We start from the raw sequence: 17,707 nt of genomic DNA, 5'->3' as shown, positions 1-17,707 counted from the left end.
CAACGAGTACAGTCCCAGTCTACTCAACCTCACTTCGTAATTCAACCTCCTCAACTCGGGATTAACCTCGTGAATCTCCTCTGCACACCCTCCAGCACCATTACGTCCTTTCTCAGGTAAGGAGACCAAAACTGACACAATACTCCAGGTGTGGCCTCACTAACACCGTATACAGTTGCAGCATAAACCCCCTAGTCTTAAACTCCATTCCTCTAGCACTAGGACACCCAGGTCCCTCTGCACAGCAGCATTTTTAATATTTTATCATTTAAATAATAATCCCTTTTGCTGTTATTCCTACCAAAATGGATAACCTCACACTTGTCAACATTGTATTCCATCTGCCAGACCCTAGCCCATTCATTCAAACTATCCCAATCCCTCTGCAGACTTCCAGTATCTTCTGCATTTTTGCTTTACCACTCATCTTAGTATCGTCTGCAAACTTGGATACATTGCACTTGGTCCCCAACTCCAAATCATCTCTGTAAATTGTGAATAATTGTGGGCCCAACACTAATCCCTGAGGGATACCACTAGCTACTTATTGCCAGCCAGAGAAACACCCATTTATCCCCACTCTTTGCTTTCTATTAATTAACCAATCCTCTATCCACGCCATTACTTTACCCTTAATGCCATGCATCTTTATGCAGCAACCTTTTGCGTGGCACCTTGTCAAAAGCTTTCTGGAAATCCAGATATACAACAGCCATTGACTCCCTGTTGTCTACTGCACTGGTAATGTCCTCAGAAAATTCCACTAAATTAGTTAGGCACGACCTGCCCTTTATGAACCCATGCTGCGTCTGTCCAATGGGACAATTTCCATCCAGATGCCTCGCTATTTCTTCCTTGATGATAGATTCCAGCATCTTCCCTACTACCAAAGTTAAGCTAACTGGCCTATAATTACCCGCTTTCTGCCTACCTCCTTTTTTGAGCAGTGGTGTCACGTTTGCTCATTTCCAATCCGCTGGGACCACTCCAGTCTAGTGAATTTTGGTAAATTATCACGAGTGCATTTGCAATTTCCCTAGCCATCTCTTTCAGTACTCTGGGATGCATTCCATCAGGCCCAGGAGACTTGTCTACCTTTAGCCCCATTAGCTTGCCCATCACTACCTCCTCAGTGATAACAATCCTCTCAAGGTCCTCACCTGTCATAACCTAATTTCCATCAGTAACTGGCATGTTATTTGTGTCTTCCACTGTGAAGACCGACCCAAAAAACCTGTTCAGTTCCCCAGCCATTTCCTCATCTCCCATTATCAAATCTCCCTTCTCATCCTCTAAAGGACCAATATTTACCCTAGCCACTCTTCTTGTTTTTATATTTGTAGAAACTTTTACTATCGGTTTTTAATATTCTGAGCAAATTTACTCTCATTATCTTACTTCTTTATAGCTTTTTTAGCAGCTTTCTGTTGCCCCCTCAAAATTTCCCAATCCTCTCGTGTCCCAATAATCTTTGCCACTTTGTATGCTTTTTCCTTCAATTTGATACTCTCCCTTATTTCCTTAGATATCCACGGTCGATTTTCGCTCTTTCTACCGTCCTTCCTTTATCTTGGTATAAACGTTTGCTGAGGACAGTAAAATATAATGGTTCGGTACTGCCAATTAGATGAAGAAGGGGTATTTTGGATCCTATATAAATAGTTGGATTGCTCTCCCTCAAAAGGCATTGGAGCTGAGTCTTTGAAGATTTTTAAGGCCGAGCTTGATAGATTCTTGGTAAGCAAGGGGGTGAAGGGTTATCGGAGGTAAGTGGGGATGTGCAGTTGAGGTTAAAATCAGATCAGCCCCCTAATTTAATTGAATGGCAGAACAGGCTTGAAATGCTAAGTGGCCTACCTCTCCCAATTCGTATGTATTAAATAGGTGCAGTTATTTAGGATTAGGATTCCCAATCTCTGCACAGACTCAAACTACTAATGCTATGCAATCATAACGCACAGTAACTGTGTAAGAGTTCACCTTGGCTGCTTTGCTTGTTTCTTCCTTTTCCACTTTGGATTTCTTTCCTGTGAAGAAAGATTTCATATTTCAGAACAAAAGTAGTGAGTGAATGGAGGCCGGCAGCCCTGAGTACAAACTGACCCCCAGAGCTCGAAGGTTTTGGCTACGGAGAAATTATCAGCTGAAATATACACCCACAGATGAAGATATGGGTAGCCCTTTCGTACATTGTCCAGCACAGGAATTAGAAACTTCATCACATACACTCTCACATTTCACACACTCTCACCTTTCCTCTTTACGGGATGTGGGACTCTGCATTTGTTGCCCATCTCTAATTGCCCTTGAACTGAGTGGCTTATAACATAGAACAGTACAGCACAGAACAGGCCCTTCGGCCCTCAATGTTGTGCCGAGCCATGATCACCCTACTCAAACTCACGTATCCACCCTATACCCGTAACCAACAACCCCCCCCTTAACCTTACTTTTATTAGGACACTACGGGCAATTTAGCATGGCCAATCCACCTAACCCGCACATCTTTGGACTGTGGGAGGAAACCGGAGCACCCGGAGGAAACCCACGCACACAGGGGGAGGACGTGCAGACTCCACACAGACAGTGACCCAGCCGGGAATCGAACCTGGGACCCTGGAGCTGTGAAGCATTTATGCTAACCACCATGCTACCCTGCTGCCCCTGCTTGCTCGGCCTTTTCAGAGGGCATTTAAGAGTCAGCTATATTTCTGGATTTGGGGTCATCTGTCGGCCAGACCAGATAAGGATGGCAGATTTCCTTCCCTAAATGACATCAGTGGACCAGATGGGTTTTTACGACAATTGACAATGATTTCATGGTCATCGTTAGACTTTTAATTCCAGATTTTTATTGAAGTCAAACTTCACCAACTGTCATGGGGGATTGGAACCCGCGTCACTGGAGCATGGAGTTCTATATTACTATGGGCAGCACGGTAGCACAGTGGATAGCACTGCTGCTTCACAGTGCCAGGGTCCCAGGTTCAATTCCCGGTTTGGTTCACTGTCTGTGCGGAGCCTGCACGTTCTCCCCGGGTCAGCGTGGGTTTCCTCCGGGTGCTCAGGTTTCCTACCACAAGTCCCGAAAGACGTGTTATTAAGTGAATTGGATATTCTGAATTCTCCCTCTGTGTACCCAAACAGGCGCCGGAATGTGGCGACTCGGGGCTTTTCACAGTATCTTCATTGCAGTGTTAATGTAAGCCTACTTGTGACAATAAGATTATTATTATATTGACTAGTCCACCGACAATACCACTATGCCGCCACCTCCTTCTCACACGCATATGATTCTATTTAATCATAGAATCATAGAATTTACAGTGAGTCTCCACCAGCCCTTGGAAAGAGCACCCTACTTAAGCCCCCCCACCCTATCCCCGTAACCCAGTAACCCCGCCTAATCGTTTTGGACGCTTAAGGGCAATTTAGCATGGCCAATTCACCTAACCTGCATATCTTTGGACTGTGGGAGTAAACCAGAGCATCCGGAGGAAACCCACGCAGGCTCCACACAGACAGTGACCCAAGCTGGGAATCGACCCTGGTATCCTGGAGCTGTGAAGCAGCAGTGCTAACCACTCTGCTACCATGCTGCCCAATCAGAAACAGAGGGTGAGATTTTCTGCACAACTCCCTCCCCACTCCAGGGGCAGGTATTCCGATGGCGTAGGCAGCTCGACATTGGTGGAGACAAGATCTTCTTTTCCCGCCAATGCCTACGGCCTATGTGGTGTTCACAGGTTGTGCTGCTGGGGAACCCGCTATGGGGGGGGGGGAAGAGAGGATTTTGTTTGAAAAGAAAGCTTCCCAAATGTTTGCGATTACATTTTCAACCATGTTTCTGGGCTATCTCAGAATATAACTGGCCTGGGTGGAACAGAGGAGCCTGTGTTATAGACTGATGCCAGAGATTAGTGATGGAGAAATTTAACCCTGCTACATAATAGACACACAAATTGTTAGACAAACAAACAGGCCAAGGTCTATCTAGTTTGCATTCTTCCAACCTGGTAGTCACATGGCACAATGATAATGGAACTGCTAACCAATCTCTAATACTTGGTCTACAACAGACCCAGGCATGAGGTGAGGGAAGCCCCATTGGAGTAATGTTTCTCCAGAACCCGCTATACTTACCATATATCATGTTTCAATTTACTCACCTACTTTATTCTAAGATATTACTTTGTGAAAGAAATCAATCTTATCTATATTTGAATGAATTAATACAGTTTCCATCATTTCCCCAGGTAAATCTTATGTTCCATAGGTTTTACCACTCACTTAATGAAATAATGGTCGAAATCTTAACTCCCGGAAATGGGTGGGTTGGCATCAGGTCCAAAGTTAAGATTCTGAAATTCTGAAACAGGAACTCATTTCACGAACAGGAGCTTTAACAGAGGCAAGAAGACATGGGGCAGCCAAATAAACGTAGCCTTCGTTTTATAAGTCATTTTATTTTCAACCCATGTTGCCCCACAACCACCCTGCAGTTAAAAGCTGCAGGACTCTTGAGAAAACTGGGCCGGGATTCTTCGAGTCTCCGTGCCGCAATCGTGCTCGGCGCGGGGGCAGCGAAAGGGGCATCAGACCCTTTATCGGGTCCGACGCCTTCCCGAGATTCTCCGGGAAACGGAGAATCACCACCAGTCACCTGAGCGCGGTCGATGCGGCGCCGGTCCGTGGCCATTGAAAGAGGCCTCCAGGGCGATTCTCCGCCGGCAACTGGCCGAGTTCCCACCATGTGGTTCACTAATGGTTCCACCCGGTGGACACCCTAGTGGAGGGCGGGGGGATCCGTCACCAGTGGGGGGTCCTCCAGGACGCTCAGGCTCGCGATTGGGAGCCGCGATCGGCAGGCGCGTGCGATCTGGGTGGGGCCTATTTGTCTGGGCCGGCCCGTTGTGTGGGTCCGCCATGCTGCGCGCAGAGCCCTGTATCGACAGCCGGAGCTGTGTGGAGCACTCCGGGGCCCTGCTAGCCCCCTTCAAAATGAAGAATCACTCTGGACTTTCCAGAAAAAAGTCCAGAGTGATTCGCGCCATTTTCCCGCGGGTGTGAAACATAGCCCCATTATCAGAGAGAATTACCATTCGTCAAGTACCTTTTTTATTTGGCTTTTCAGTGGCTGGTAGCATTCTGTACACCCTGTATGCATTACTACCCTTTTTGATACTCTTGTCCTTTACTTCTTCTATGTCAGGTAATGAGTTCATGGCGCAGCGAAAATTGGCCTTCCATGTCTTAGGATCAGGCTTGTCTACACCATGATGGTATTTTCCTGCCAACATGAAGTAAAAAACAAAGAAAGGATTACACAGTGGTAGTTAAAGATCTGTTGCAGACATGTTCATTCAAGTCTTGCTGATTAAATCTAGCGTACATTAAATGGTATTTAATGGTAATCAGGGGCTGGTTTAGCACACTGGGCAAATCGCTGGCTTTGAAAGCAGACCAGGCAGGCCAGCAGCACGGTTCAATTCCCGTACCAGCCTCCCCGAACAGGCGCCGGAATGTGGCGACTAGGGGCTTTTCACAGTAACTTCATTGAAGCCTACTCGTGACAATAAGCGATTTTCATTTTCATTTTGCGATATATATATAGGCCTGGAGGTGATTGTGCACAATGTTATTGTATGGACTGCCATCTCAGCAGTGGTGGCAATAACACAGTGTATGGTCCGACTGTTTAACACATTTGCAACAAATTCCTCTTATCGCTAATTTAATGAAGCGGTTAACCCACTAATGGTTACCACTTCTACTAACATAGTGGCATTTTAAAAAATATATTTGTTCATGGGTTGTGGGCATCGCAGGCTGTGCCAGCATTTATTGCCATCCCTAATTGCCCTTGAGGGGCAGTTTGAGTCAACCACATTGCTGTGGGTCTGGAGTCACATGTCGGCCAGACCAGGTAAGGATGGCAGATTTCGTCCCTACAGGACATTAGTGAACCAGATGGGCTTTTACGACAATTGGCAATGGTTTCACAATCAGATTTTATTGATCTCAAATTTCATCTACAGTGGTGGGATTTGTACCTGGGACCCAGAGTACTCTGGGTCTCTGGATTACTAGTCCAGTGACTCTACCACTATGCCTCCACCTCCCCATTGGAAACAGCATGTTACATTCAAACAACAATGTCAGAAATTAATTGCTAATTTATTTGGTTTAAAACTTACCTATGTTTTTTCTCTTTAACCCATTACATTTCCATTCAGAATTCTTGTGAAAATTCAACCAAATGCTCTTTTCTATTGATTTTCACAAAAGTATGCTAACAAGGCTGCAGCTCCAACAGTGACAGTTCCTAGCCCTCGAACAGCTATTCATCAATCACCACGGCTGCTTGCCATTTAAATATGATAGAATCATAGAATCCCTATAGTGCAGAAGGCGGACATTTGGCCCATCGGGTCCGCACCGACCCTCTGAAAGAGCGCTCTGCCAAGGCTCACGCCCCCACAAACCTGTAACCCCACCTAACCTTTGGACCCTAAGGGGCAATTTAACATGGTCAATCCACCTAACCTGCATATCTTTGGACTGTGGGAGGAAACAGGAGCACCGGAGGAAACCCACGCAGACACGGGGAGAAAGTGAAAACTCCACACAGATAGTCACCCAATGTCGGAATTGAATACGGGTCCCTGACACTGTGAGGCAGCACTGCTAACCACTGTGCCACCATGTCACCATTCTTTTACAATACATATATATTTATATAATTTTTCATAATATTATATTTCTTTTATATCCTTCGTTTATAACATGGTATCTGGGGACCTGGACTTTATAAATAGAGGCACAGGGTACAACAGTAAGGAACTTATAATGAACCTTTATAAAATATTGGTTTGGGATCATTGGAGTATTGCATCCAATTCTGGTACGCACATTAGGATGGACATGTAGGCTTCAATATAATAATAATATAATAATCTTTTATTGTCATAAGTATGAGGTTACTGTGAAAAGCCTAGTCGCCACATTCAGGTGCCTGTTTGGGGAGGCCGGTACGGGAATTGAACCCGCGCTGCTGGCCTTATTCTGCATTACGAACCAGCTGTCTAGCCCACTGAGCTAAACCAGCCCTTTACAGAGGCTGCAGAAAAGATACATAAGAATGGGTTCCTGGATTGAGGGACTTCAGTTACATAGACAGATAGAAGAAGCTGACGTTTTTCGAGAGGAGATTTATAGAAGGGCTGTTGTTTCCTCTGTTTGGGGGGTGGTCGAGAACAAGGGATCACAGTCTTAGGATATGGCCATTTAGGACTGAAATTTGGGAACAATTTCTTCACTCAGAGGGTGCTGAACCTGTGGAATTCTCTACCACAGAAGGTTGTGGAGGCCAAATATACTTAAGAACGAAATAGACTCTAAAGGTGTCAAGGTGTATGGGAGAGCACTGGAGTAATAATAATAATCACTTATTGTCACATGTAGGCTTCAATTAAGTTACTGTGAAAAGCCCCCAGTTGCCACATTCCGGCGCCTGTTCGGGGAGGCCGGTACGGGAATTGAACCCGCGCTGCTGGCATTCGTTGATATAGATGATCAGCCATGATCATGCTGAATATCAGGAATAAAAGAATGACTAAGGTAAGAGTAGGGCCAGTCAAGGACAGTAGTGGGAAGTTGTGCGTGGAGTCCGAGGAGATAGGAAAGGTGCTAAGTGAATATTTTTTGTCTGTATTCACACAGCAAAAAGACAAAGTTGTCGAGAAATACTGAGATACAGGCTACTAGACTAGAAGGGCTTGAGGTTCATAAGGAGGAGGTGTTAGCGATTCTGGAAAGTGTGAAAATAGATAAGTCCCCTGGGCTGGATGGGATTTATCCTAGGATTCTCTGGGAAGCTAGGAGGAGATTGCTGAGCCTTTGGCTTTGATCTTTAAGTCACCTTTGTCTACAGGAATAGTGCCAGAAGACTGGAGGATAGCAAATGTTGTCCCCTTGTTCAAGAAGGGGAGTAGAGATAACCCCGGTAACTATAGACCAGTGAGCCTTACTTCTGTTGTGGGAAAAGTTTGGAACGGTTTATAAGAGATAGGATGTATAATCATCTGGAAAGGAATAATTTGATTAGAGATAGTCAACATGGTTTTGTGAAGGGTAGGTCGTGCCTCACAAACCTCATTGAGTTCTTCGAGAAGGTGACCAAATAGGTGGATAAGGGTAAAGCAGTTGATGTGGTGTATATGGATTTCAGTAAAGCGTTTGACAAGGTTCCCCACGGTAGGCTATTGCAGAAAATACAGAGGCATGGGATTCAGGGTGATTTAGCAGTTTGGATCAGAAATTGGCTAGCTGATAGAAGACAAAGGGTGGTGGTTGATGGGAAATGTTCTGACTGGTGTCCAGTTACTAGTGGTGTACTACAAGGATCTGTTTTGGGGCCTCTGCTGTTTGTCATTTTTATAAATGACCTGGAGGAGGGCGTAGAAGGATGGGTGAGTAAATTTGCAGATGACACTAAAGTCGGGAGTAGTGGACAGTGCGGAAGGATGTTACAAGTTACAGAGGGACATAGATGAGCTGCAGAGCTGGGCTGACAGGTGGCAAATGGAGTTTAATGCAGAAAAGTGTGAGGTGATTTATTTTGGAAGGAATAACAGGAAGACAGAGTACTGGGCTAATGGGAAGATTCTTGGTAGTGTGGACGAGCAGAGAGATCCGGTGTCCATATCCATAGATCCCTGAAAGTTGTCACCCAGGTTGAGAGGGTTGTTAAGAAGGCGTACGGTATTTAGCTTTTATTGGTAGAGGAATTGAGTTTCGGAGCCATGAGGTCATGTTGCAGTTGTACAAAACTCTGGTGCGGCCGCATCTGGAGTATTGTGTGCAGTTCTGGTCACCACATTATAGGAAGGATGTGGAAGCATTGGAAAGGGTACAGAGGAGATTTACAAGGATGTTGCCTGGTATGGAGGGAAGAACTTATGAGGAAAGGCTGAAGGACTTGAGGCTGTTTTTGTTAGAGAGAAGAAGGTTAAGAGGTGACTTAATTGAGGCATACAAGATGATCAGAGGATTAGATAGGGTGGACATTGAGAGCCTTTTTCCTCGGATGGTGATGTCCAGCATGAGGGGACATAGCTTTAAATTGAGGGAGATAGATATAGGACAGATGTCAGAGGTAGGTTCTTTACTCAGAGAGTAGTAAGGACGTGGAATGCCCTGCCTGCAACAGTACTGGACTCGCCAACACTAAACGCATTCAAATGGTCATTGGATAGACATATGGACAATAAGGGAATAGTGTAGATGGGCTTTAGAGTGGTTTCACAGGACGGTGCAACATCGAGGGCCGAAGGGCCTGTACTGCACTGTAATGTTCTATGTTCTAAATGACCTACTCCTATTTTCTGTGTTTCTAGGTAAGAGTTCAAAGTCATGAGAGGTAAACTCAGTAGATTGAGAGAAACCGTCCCTATTGGTGGAAGGGTCAGGAACTACTAGACGATGAGTGGCAAAAGAAGCAACTTGTGATGCGAGGAACAAACTCTTTTCCATAGCGGGAGGGTTAGCATCTGGAATGCACGGTCTGAGGTTGTGGTGGAGGCAGATTCACTCACAGTTTTCAAGACGGAATTGGAAAACCATCTGAAGAGAAGAAATTTGTGGGATCAAAGGGAAAGGGCAGGGGAATGGGACCAGCTGATTTGCTCTTCCAGAGAGCCGATGTGGGCATGATGGGCGAAATGGCCTCCTTTTTCTGATGCAATCCTTCTATGATGCTGTGTTTGCGTGAATTTGTACAATCCTTGGCCAAAGGCAGCTTGGGTGGAGAGAGAAGGAGGAAGAGTTACACAGACAGCTCAGCACATTTGAGTTCATGCTGCCAGCCAGGATGCTCCGGACAGACATGGAAAGAACCATAGAACATACAGTGCAGAAGGAGGCCATTCAGCCCATCGAGTCTGCACCGACCCACTTAAGCCCACACCTCCACCCTATCCCCATAACCCAATAACCCCATCTAACCTTTTGGACACTAAGGGCAATTTAGCATGGCCAATCCACCTAACCTGACGCACTTTGGACTATGGGAGGAAACGAGCACCCGGAGGAAACCCACGCAGACACGGGAGAACGTGCAGACTCTGAACAGACAATGTCCCAGCGGGGAACTGAACCTGGGACCCTGGCGCTTTGAAGCCACAGTGCTATCCACTTGTGCTACTGTGCTGACCTGGTTTAAGTGTTTCCATCCTCCTGACCAGAGACAGATGGCTGGTGGCACGGGAAGCACTTCCTTTTAAGAAAACCGTTCTCAGAATATCAAAATTAAAATTCCGTCAATGACATTCATTGAATATTCCAATGTCTTCATGCTTTCAAGTTTTGAATTTGTTGGTCCGTTATTATTTATCTACCTGTATGAACTGCCCAGTTTTTAAATAAAGGGGCGTCCTTCTCCACATCCCATCCATGTCGAGCAGCATGCATCCACGGAATCTGAAAAATCTTCTTCTCCTAGAAAAATAATATCACAATTAGTTTAAAGACCAGTAAATTACATTATATGGCAGGCAACACCATCACTATTTATTTTTAGAGGTCTATATGGACATGGGGACTGCTGGCAAGGTTGACATAAGAACTAGGAGCAGGAGTAGGCCATCTGCCCCTCGGCCTGCTCCGCCATTCAATGAGATCATGGCTATCTTTTGTGGACTCAGATCCACTTTCCGGTCCAAACACCATAACCCTTAATCCCTTTATTCTTCAAAAAACCATCTATCTTTATCTTAAAACATTTAATGAAGGAGCCTCTACTGCTTCACTGGGCAAGGAATTCCATAGATTCACAACCCTTTGGGTGAAGAAGTTCCTCCTAAACTCAGTCCTAAATCTACTTCCACTTATTTTGAGGCTCTGCCCCCTAGTTCTGCTTTCACCCGCCAGTGGAAACAACCTGCCCGCATCTATCCTATCTATTCCCTTCATAATTTTATATGTTTCTATAAGATCCCCCCTCATCCTTCTAAATTCCAACGAGTACAGTCCCAGTCTACTCAACCTCTCCTTGTAATCCAACCCCTTCAGCTCTGGGATTAACCTAGTGAATCTCCTCTGCACACCCTCCAGCGCCAGTACATCCTTTCTCAGGTAAGGAGACCAAAAGTGAACACAATACCCAGGTGTGACCTCACTAACACCTTATACAATTGCAGCATAACCTCCCTAGTTTACACTGCAGTCATGAGACCACTCATGGTAAAAGGAGCCTCTTGGGTGCTAGTACAGCTACACCCAACCAGGCAATTGAAGAGCGTTCCATCACATTTTTGAGTTGTGTATTGTAGGAAGTAGAGAAGCTCTAGGAAGTCGTGGAGTGCCACACTGCCGAATAACAGGCCTCTGACCTGCTCTAGTTGTCACAATATTTGTGGCTTGTCCAGTTCAGTTTGTGCCAATGGATGTGAGTGGCCAGTGATTTGACAGTGACAATGATAAAGGGAGGTGGTTACGTTATAGATGGTCAATGCATGAAACTTGTATGCCACTTAGTAGCTCAAGTCATAATCAAAGACCCCTCCCACCCGGCTTACTCACTCTTCCAATTCTTCCATCGGGCAGGAGATACAAAAGTCTGCGAACATGCACGAACAGACTCAAAAACAGCTTCTTCCCCATTGTCAGCAGATTCCTAAACGACCCTCTTATGGACTTACCTCATTAACACTACACCCCTGTATGCTTCATCCGATGCCAGTGTTTATGTAGTTACATTGTGTACCTTGTGTTGCCCTATTATGTACTTTCTTTTATTTCCTTTTCATTTCATGTATTAATGATCCGTTGAGCTGCTCGCAGAAAAATACTTTTCACTGTACCTCGGTACACGTGACAATAAACAAATCCATCCACCCATCCAAGTCTGCATATCATACAGGTTTTGCAGCTTATTGATATAGACTGCCTCATTATCTGAGGAATTGTGAGTGGAGCTAAACATTATATAATTATCAGTGAACAGCCCTATTTCTCACCTTATGGTGGAGGGAAAGTTTCAGCCTAGGAATATGCCCTAAGGAATCTTGCAGTGATGCCCTGGGACTGAAATAATTGACCTCCAAATATCACCCTTTGCACCTACCACAACTCCAAAACCTAGAATATTTGCCCTCTGATCCCTATTGACTTCACTTTTACTAGAGCTTCTTGATGATGTCAGGAACAGTCGCTCTCGTATCCCCACTGGAATTTAGCTCATGTCCATATTTGGACTAAAGTTGTGATGGTGCTCCCAATTGGAGTCTATCTTACCACATCAGAGCTTCTATTATAGGTACTCATACTTCTAACTTAAAAAGAATTGTCAAATGGGAAAACATTTCAACTTGTTGCTAACTACCCTCAGAACTCCATGCAGTTAACCATAAACGCAGTCATTGTCACAACTACAAGTTCCAGGGCCTCCAACTGCACTACGTTTTTTAACCACTACTTATTTTTAAATGTATGCCAAACCACAGCACTGAGAATGAAAGACTTGCATTTATATTGGGTGGAATCGTACCAGAATTTGGCAAAGTGTCAGGCTCAGACAGAAAACTAGTATGTAACTCTCCAGTTGCACAGGCCAGTTGGATCTCCAATACTTGAACTTCTTTACCAAAAAAAAGTGAGTGGGTGTGGTTTATGCCATCACTTTGATGGGGCAGGGCCTCTTAGAGCCAGGAACCGGCTCCACACAGATTGGGGCGCCATCTCTAAAGGGCACCCTGACCAGCGCTGCAGTCAAACGGCCCACAGCCCACATCACGAAGGTCTCGGGGCTCTCCAACCCCACCTCCACCCCCAACCTGAAGCATGTCCTTCTACACTTATCTGCACCTCGAGGGATCCCCTTGGCTGCCTCACACCTCTGCCCAACTTATTTAACCTCACTACTTGGTAGGAATATTAGTGAGGTGGGAATAATTTGGCTGGGGGGTTGGGGGGGGGTGGGGGGGGGGTGATCGCTATATGGAAATATTTTAAAAAATCAATTAAAATGAGGTTTGTGATATCGCCAGTGAGGGAGGTGGCAGGGGGGGCAATTGAGAAGGGCGGTCTCTCCAACGAAAATCGCATTTCCCAATTCGCGCAACATTTTCTGTGCAGGCTTAAAGATTCCGCACATAGTCTTTTTCACAACTTCACTGTTATTATATGCCAATTGGGTATAACTGTATTCAGATGGTCAGCATTAACTGGGGACTGCTTTGTGCTCAGGCTGAAATTGTGATCATCGGGTTGGGTGTGCACACTGTGGAATGTGCATCTTTATAACGTTGCAAGTGTAGAAATACTTTTTCCCACTGTTCTATCCTTCACTACCTGGCTATCTGAGTTATAACACTCAGGACGTTCCTGATGAGACCATCAATTCACTAGACACGTGCTTTGAGATATGAACAGTGGTTTAATCTACTTACTACAGAGCCAACCTGTCACACGTTGAACTCCTCGATGAACTGGTCGGCTGGCTCTGGGCATCGATATTATACAGCAGTTCCAGGGGGAGGAGCCGTGGGGCGGAGCCAAGGGTGGAGCCCTGTACAAACTCCTAAGAATTCCAGAGCTACTCCCCCTAGTGGTCAAGGCAACGCAACTGCGCTTACATCGTACGGGTCCTCAGATATATATCACAGTGTGAATTACAGAGTACATTCACCACAGTTCCAAGGAGTTTTACATCCGATTAAGTGCTTTTTGAAGTGCAGCCACTGCTGTAATGCTGCCAATTTGTGTGTAGCAGGCCCCTGGAACAGAAATCTGGGGCTGGATTCTCCGTTTCAGGGACTATGGTCCCCATGCCGTCATGAAAACTGTGGTCTTTATACCAGAAAACTGGCGACAAAAGACCACAGATTTACAGCCCAGCAGGGGGCTAGCAAGTAGCTGTTGCAGAACTCGCTGCTCCAGCTGCCTATATGGCCCCCCCGCACTTTCAGGTCAGAGTTTGCCCACCGGCGGCGGCCTCCAGCGGCCGCGCTGTGCTCCATGGCGGACTCAGACCGCAGACCCTGGACCACGGAAATAGTGCCCCCAATAGGCCCGCGCATCCGACCCGGACTGCCCGCACAATAAAGGCCCAGTCCCGTAAGAGCCCCCTCCCCCCTTCCCTCCGACGTGCCCTCCCCCGACGATAGCAGCCGCCGCCTCGTGAGTTTCCCAAATGGCCTGGGACCATATTAGAAATACGCTGTTGGGCCTTCAGCCGGTCGCGGGCGGAGAATAGCAGGACGGGCCTCTGAGAATGGCCTCAGGTGGTGGCTACTCCCTGAGTACGTCGCTTTCGGGGGCCAAACCGGTGCCGGTCCCAATTTCATGCAGAAAACTGGATTCTCCGCTCCGTCGCCGAACGTGATTTCGGAGTCAGGGTGCGGAGAGTCCATCTCCGATCTTGATCAAATAACATACTGTAGTGATATTTATTACCAGGACAACAGGGATCACCCACTACTCCTCTTCAAAATAGTGCTATGGGATTTTTTTTTAGGTGCTCTGAAGGCCTAAAATGCAGAAAGGACCTTGGTTTATTGTCTCGTCGAAAAGGCGAATTGTTGGGATATGTCGTCCAAGCAGATATAAATACTTTGATTACTTTGAGTGGTATGAAAGGAAGGGTTTCCCTTTGGAGAGTTGCCTATATTATGAACAAGTTATTGTAACCCTGGTTACATTTCTCAATGAGAAATTGATTTGTCAACTCAAAGCCTGACCGTGATGGCCGAGATGTAATCATTGGCAGTAAGCTGTTCCACATAATCTAAACAGCTATCCTTCACTTCTGCAACTTAATAGTGACTCACTGCATTAATATGTGGATGTGAGTTGTTTTTGTCTGACGCAGAAATAAATAGTCAAACAACAAATTTGTTGGATAACAGGAAGTTAACTAATCATGCCTGCACCTGCTATAGCAAGCACTTAACAACTTGCATTTGTTTAATGCCTGTAACATGGTAACATGCATGAAGCTGGGAAACTTGTCACGTAAGGATCAGTGCGCATATCAGTGGAAAAATGCACAAAACTCCTCAGATCAACTAAAAAAGGAATGGCAGCAAAGCATATTGGTAGGTCTCCCCTAGGAAGTGGGCAAAGAGCAGGCAATTTCCATTAATTATTAGAGCAGTAGAGACTCTCTAATCGGTCCTCACTCACCCTTTTATAACCCAGCATGGTCATGATTCCTGATACTTAGAAGGTTTCCAACTGTACTTGCCAACTGTAGTGACAAGTCTTTCGAGCTTAAGCCTCTCCTTCCCAGTCTGTTTAAAATGGTGCCTGTTAAGTATTGATCAGCTCGTGATCCTGTGTACAACATACAATGTATGGAAGACAGACAACTGAGGTAGCGTGTTCCAAGGTTCTTCGTCCTAGACCCAGACAATAGATAGTGCTTTGGTCAACCTCATGCACTTCAACATGCTATCGATGCCTGTGGCTAAGTGGATTAAGAAGGGGTGACTGGGTATTCTCAACATTTCTCTGCAAATCCACAATCATCCCTGGTGAGTTGGGTCAGCCTCCGTAGGGCTTTGGGGGACCACATTTCCAGGACCAAATGGGGGAGGGTTCCTGATATAATGATATAATAATAATCTTATTGTCACAAGTAGGATTACATTAAGACGCAGTGAAGTTACTGTGAAAAGCCCCTTGCGCCACACCTCCGGCACCTGTTGGGTACACAGAGGGAGAATTCAGAACTTGTGGGAGGAAACCGGAGCACAAGGAGGAAACCCACGCAGACACGGGGAGAATGTGCATAGTGGTTAGGATAGTTGCTTCACAGGGTCCCAGGTTCAATTCTCAGCTTGGGTCGGTGTCTGCGGAGTCTGAACGTTCTCCCCGTGTCTGCGTGGGTTTTTCTCCAGGTGCTCTGGTTTCCTCCCATGGCGCAAAGATGTGCAGGTTAGATGGATTGGCCATGATAAATTGCCCTAGTGTCCAAAACGTTTAGTGTGGTTACTGGGTTACGGGGATAGGGTGGAGGTGTGGGCCAAATGGCCTCCTTCTGCACTATAAACTCTATGATTCTATGGCAGTAACCAAGCCGGGAATCCAAACTGGGACCTTGGAGCTGTAAAACAACAGTGCTGACCACTGTGCTACCGTAACCCCACTTGTAGCAGTGAGGCAGACCCAGCAATCTACTGGGATGTGGCCTTCACGCTTGCCAACCAAACAGAATGGTTGGCAATTGCCAGCACATATAGAGGGCATGCAGCTCTGAAATACCAGTAGCCCCACCAAGAAGGGTGGGCACTGCTGAGGCAAGTCAGTGACCTGAGCGCACCGCAATATGGAGGCACCCTTGGAGGTGCACATTAAATTAAAAATTCTGAGGGGCAGAGCGTGAAGGCGGTGTGGTGAGCCTCGGGGGGGGGGGGGCAGCCTTTCCTGCCTGGAACCATAACATTGAGGTGTGCAGCTCCCCGCTTCCAATGGTCCAATTACAGACTGCCACAAGGAGCCCACCTCTGCGGTTCTGGCAGGCGTCTGCTGGGAGAGCTGTGGAATTTTGGCCATGGAAGGTTTAAGAAGAATTTGAAACAAATATTGACTGGAAAGCTTAGTCACAGAGCAATTAAAGCGCATTTCCTCTCTCGGCTAGGCAGTAGTGGCTGAGCTATTAGCTTCAGCTGAGCTCCGTGCTCCTGTTGGCATACAAATGTTCCCTATAGGAGGAAAATAGTGATGTAAGAGAGATCAGCTTCATTGGTTCAAAACTAATAATTTTCTTCATCCCCCGCCCCAGATCTGAAAAAATAGCCAGGAATCTTCCAGCCTTTTAACGTTGAGTTAAATAACTTTAAATCTTCACCACATTCCTGCAGCAGCAGCTGCTGGTAGTGGAGCACTGCTGCGCCAGTGCCACTACCGTGAGGTGGGAAAGATGTGTGGGTTGGTGCTTGTGGTGGAATTTAGGCCAGAAGAGTGGTCCCCTGGAGACGACCTGCCTCCCATCCATCACGCACCCAGGCCATAGAGCATTCCCCTCTTTCTCAGCTTTTCCTTCCCCATCAGCTTTTTCTGCGACAACCATCTCCACCTCCTCTGGACAAATCTTCTGTTTCCATAGTGGTCTCATCGCCACCCACTTTTGCCTTCACCCTCATCACTTTGGTCGCTGACTTTGTCAAGGAAACAGTAAATTAGGAGTTTACTAAATAAATAAGAAGATAAGAGGCATTTAAAAGACTGCCAGGAGTTAAAGTGGTTAAGCCACCTATACGGAGGGGCTGCATTCTTGACTGCTGAGGGAATGAAGGGAGGAAACTGCAGAGTTGATAACCTCAATCTCCCAATCCTCCTTGGAGAGAGCGGTGCTCGCGGACTGGGGAACTGCAAATGTTACCGCCTTGTTTGAAAAATAGGAAAAGGAGAAACCTAACTATTGTGGGCCACTCTGCAAATAATCTGTGAGCACATTAAGAGATACTTGGACAAATATGGACTTACAAGGGGTTGGTTTAGCTCACTAGGCTAAATTGCTGGCTTACCAAGCAGGCCAGCAGCACGGTTCGATTCCCGTACCAGCCTCCCCGGACAGGCGCCGGAATGTGGCGACTAGGGGCTTTTCACAGTAACTTCATTGAAGCCTACTCGTGACAATAAGCGATTTTCATTTTTCATTTCATAATAAAGGAAGAGCCAGCATGGATTTATTATAGACAAATAA

The 17,707-nt window shown here is 46.2% G+C and overlaps 1 protein-coding gene across 1 annotated transcript in view; it reads right to left on the bottom strand.

The window, feature by feature from the left end:
• Positions 1–17,707, bottom strand: part of irf2 (interferon regulatory factor 2) — a 104,028-nt gene that overhangs the window by 29,074 nt on the left and 57,247 nt on the right. Inside the window, 3 exon segments of the mRNA XM_038805685.1 lie at positions 1,981–2,027; positions 5,114–5,290; positions 10,398–10,497. Of these exon segments, the coding sequence (XP_038661613.1) occupies positions 1,981–2,027; positions 5,114–5,290; positions 10,398–10,497 (324 nt within the window).

This window comes from Scyliorhinus canicula, chromosome 8, assembly GCF_902713615.1.
Source record: "Scyliorhinus canicula chromosome 8, sScyCan1.1, whole genome shotgun sequence".
Lineage (NCBI taxonomy): Eukaryota > Metazoa > Chordata > Chondrichthyes > Carcharhiniformes > Scyliorhinidae > Scyliorhinus > Scyliorhinus canicula.
Note: the sequence above shows the minus strand (reverse complement) of the source record. Positions and strands in the feature narration are given on the sequence as shown.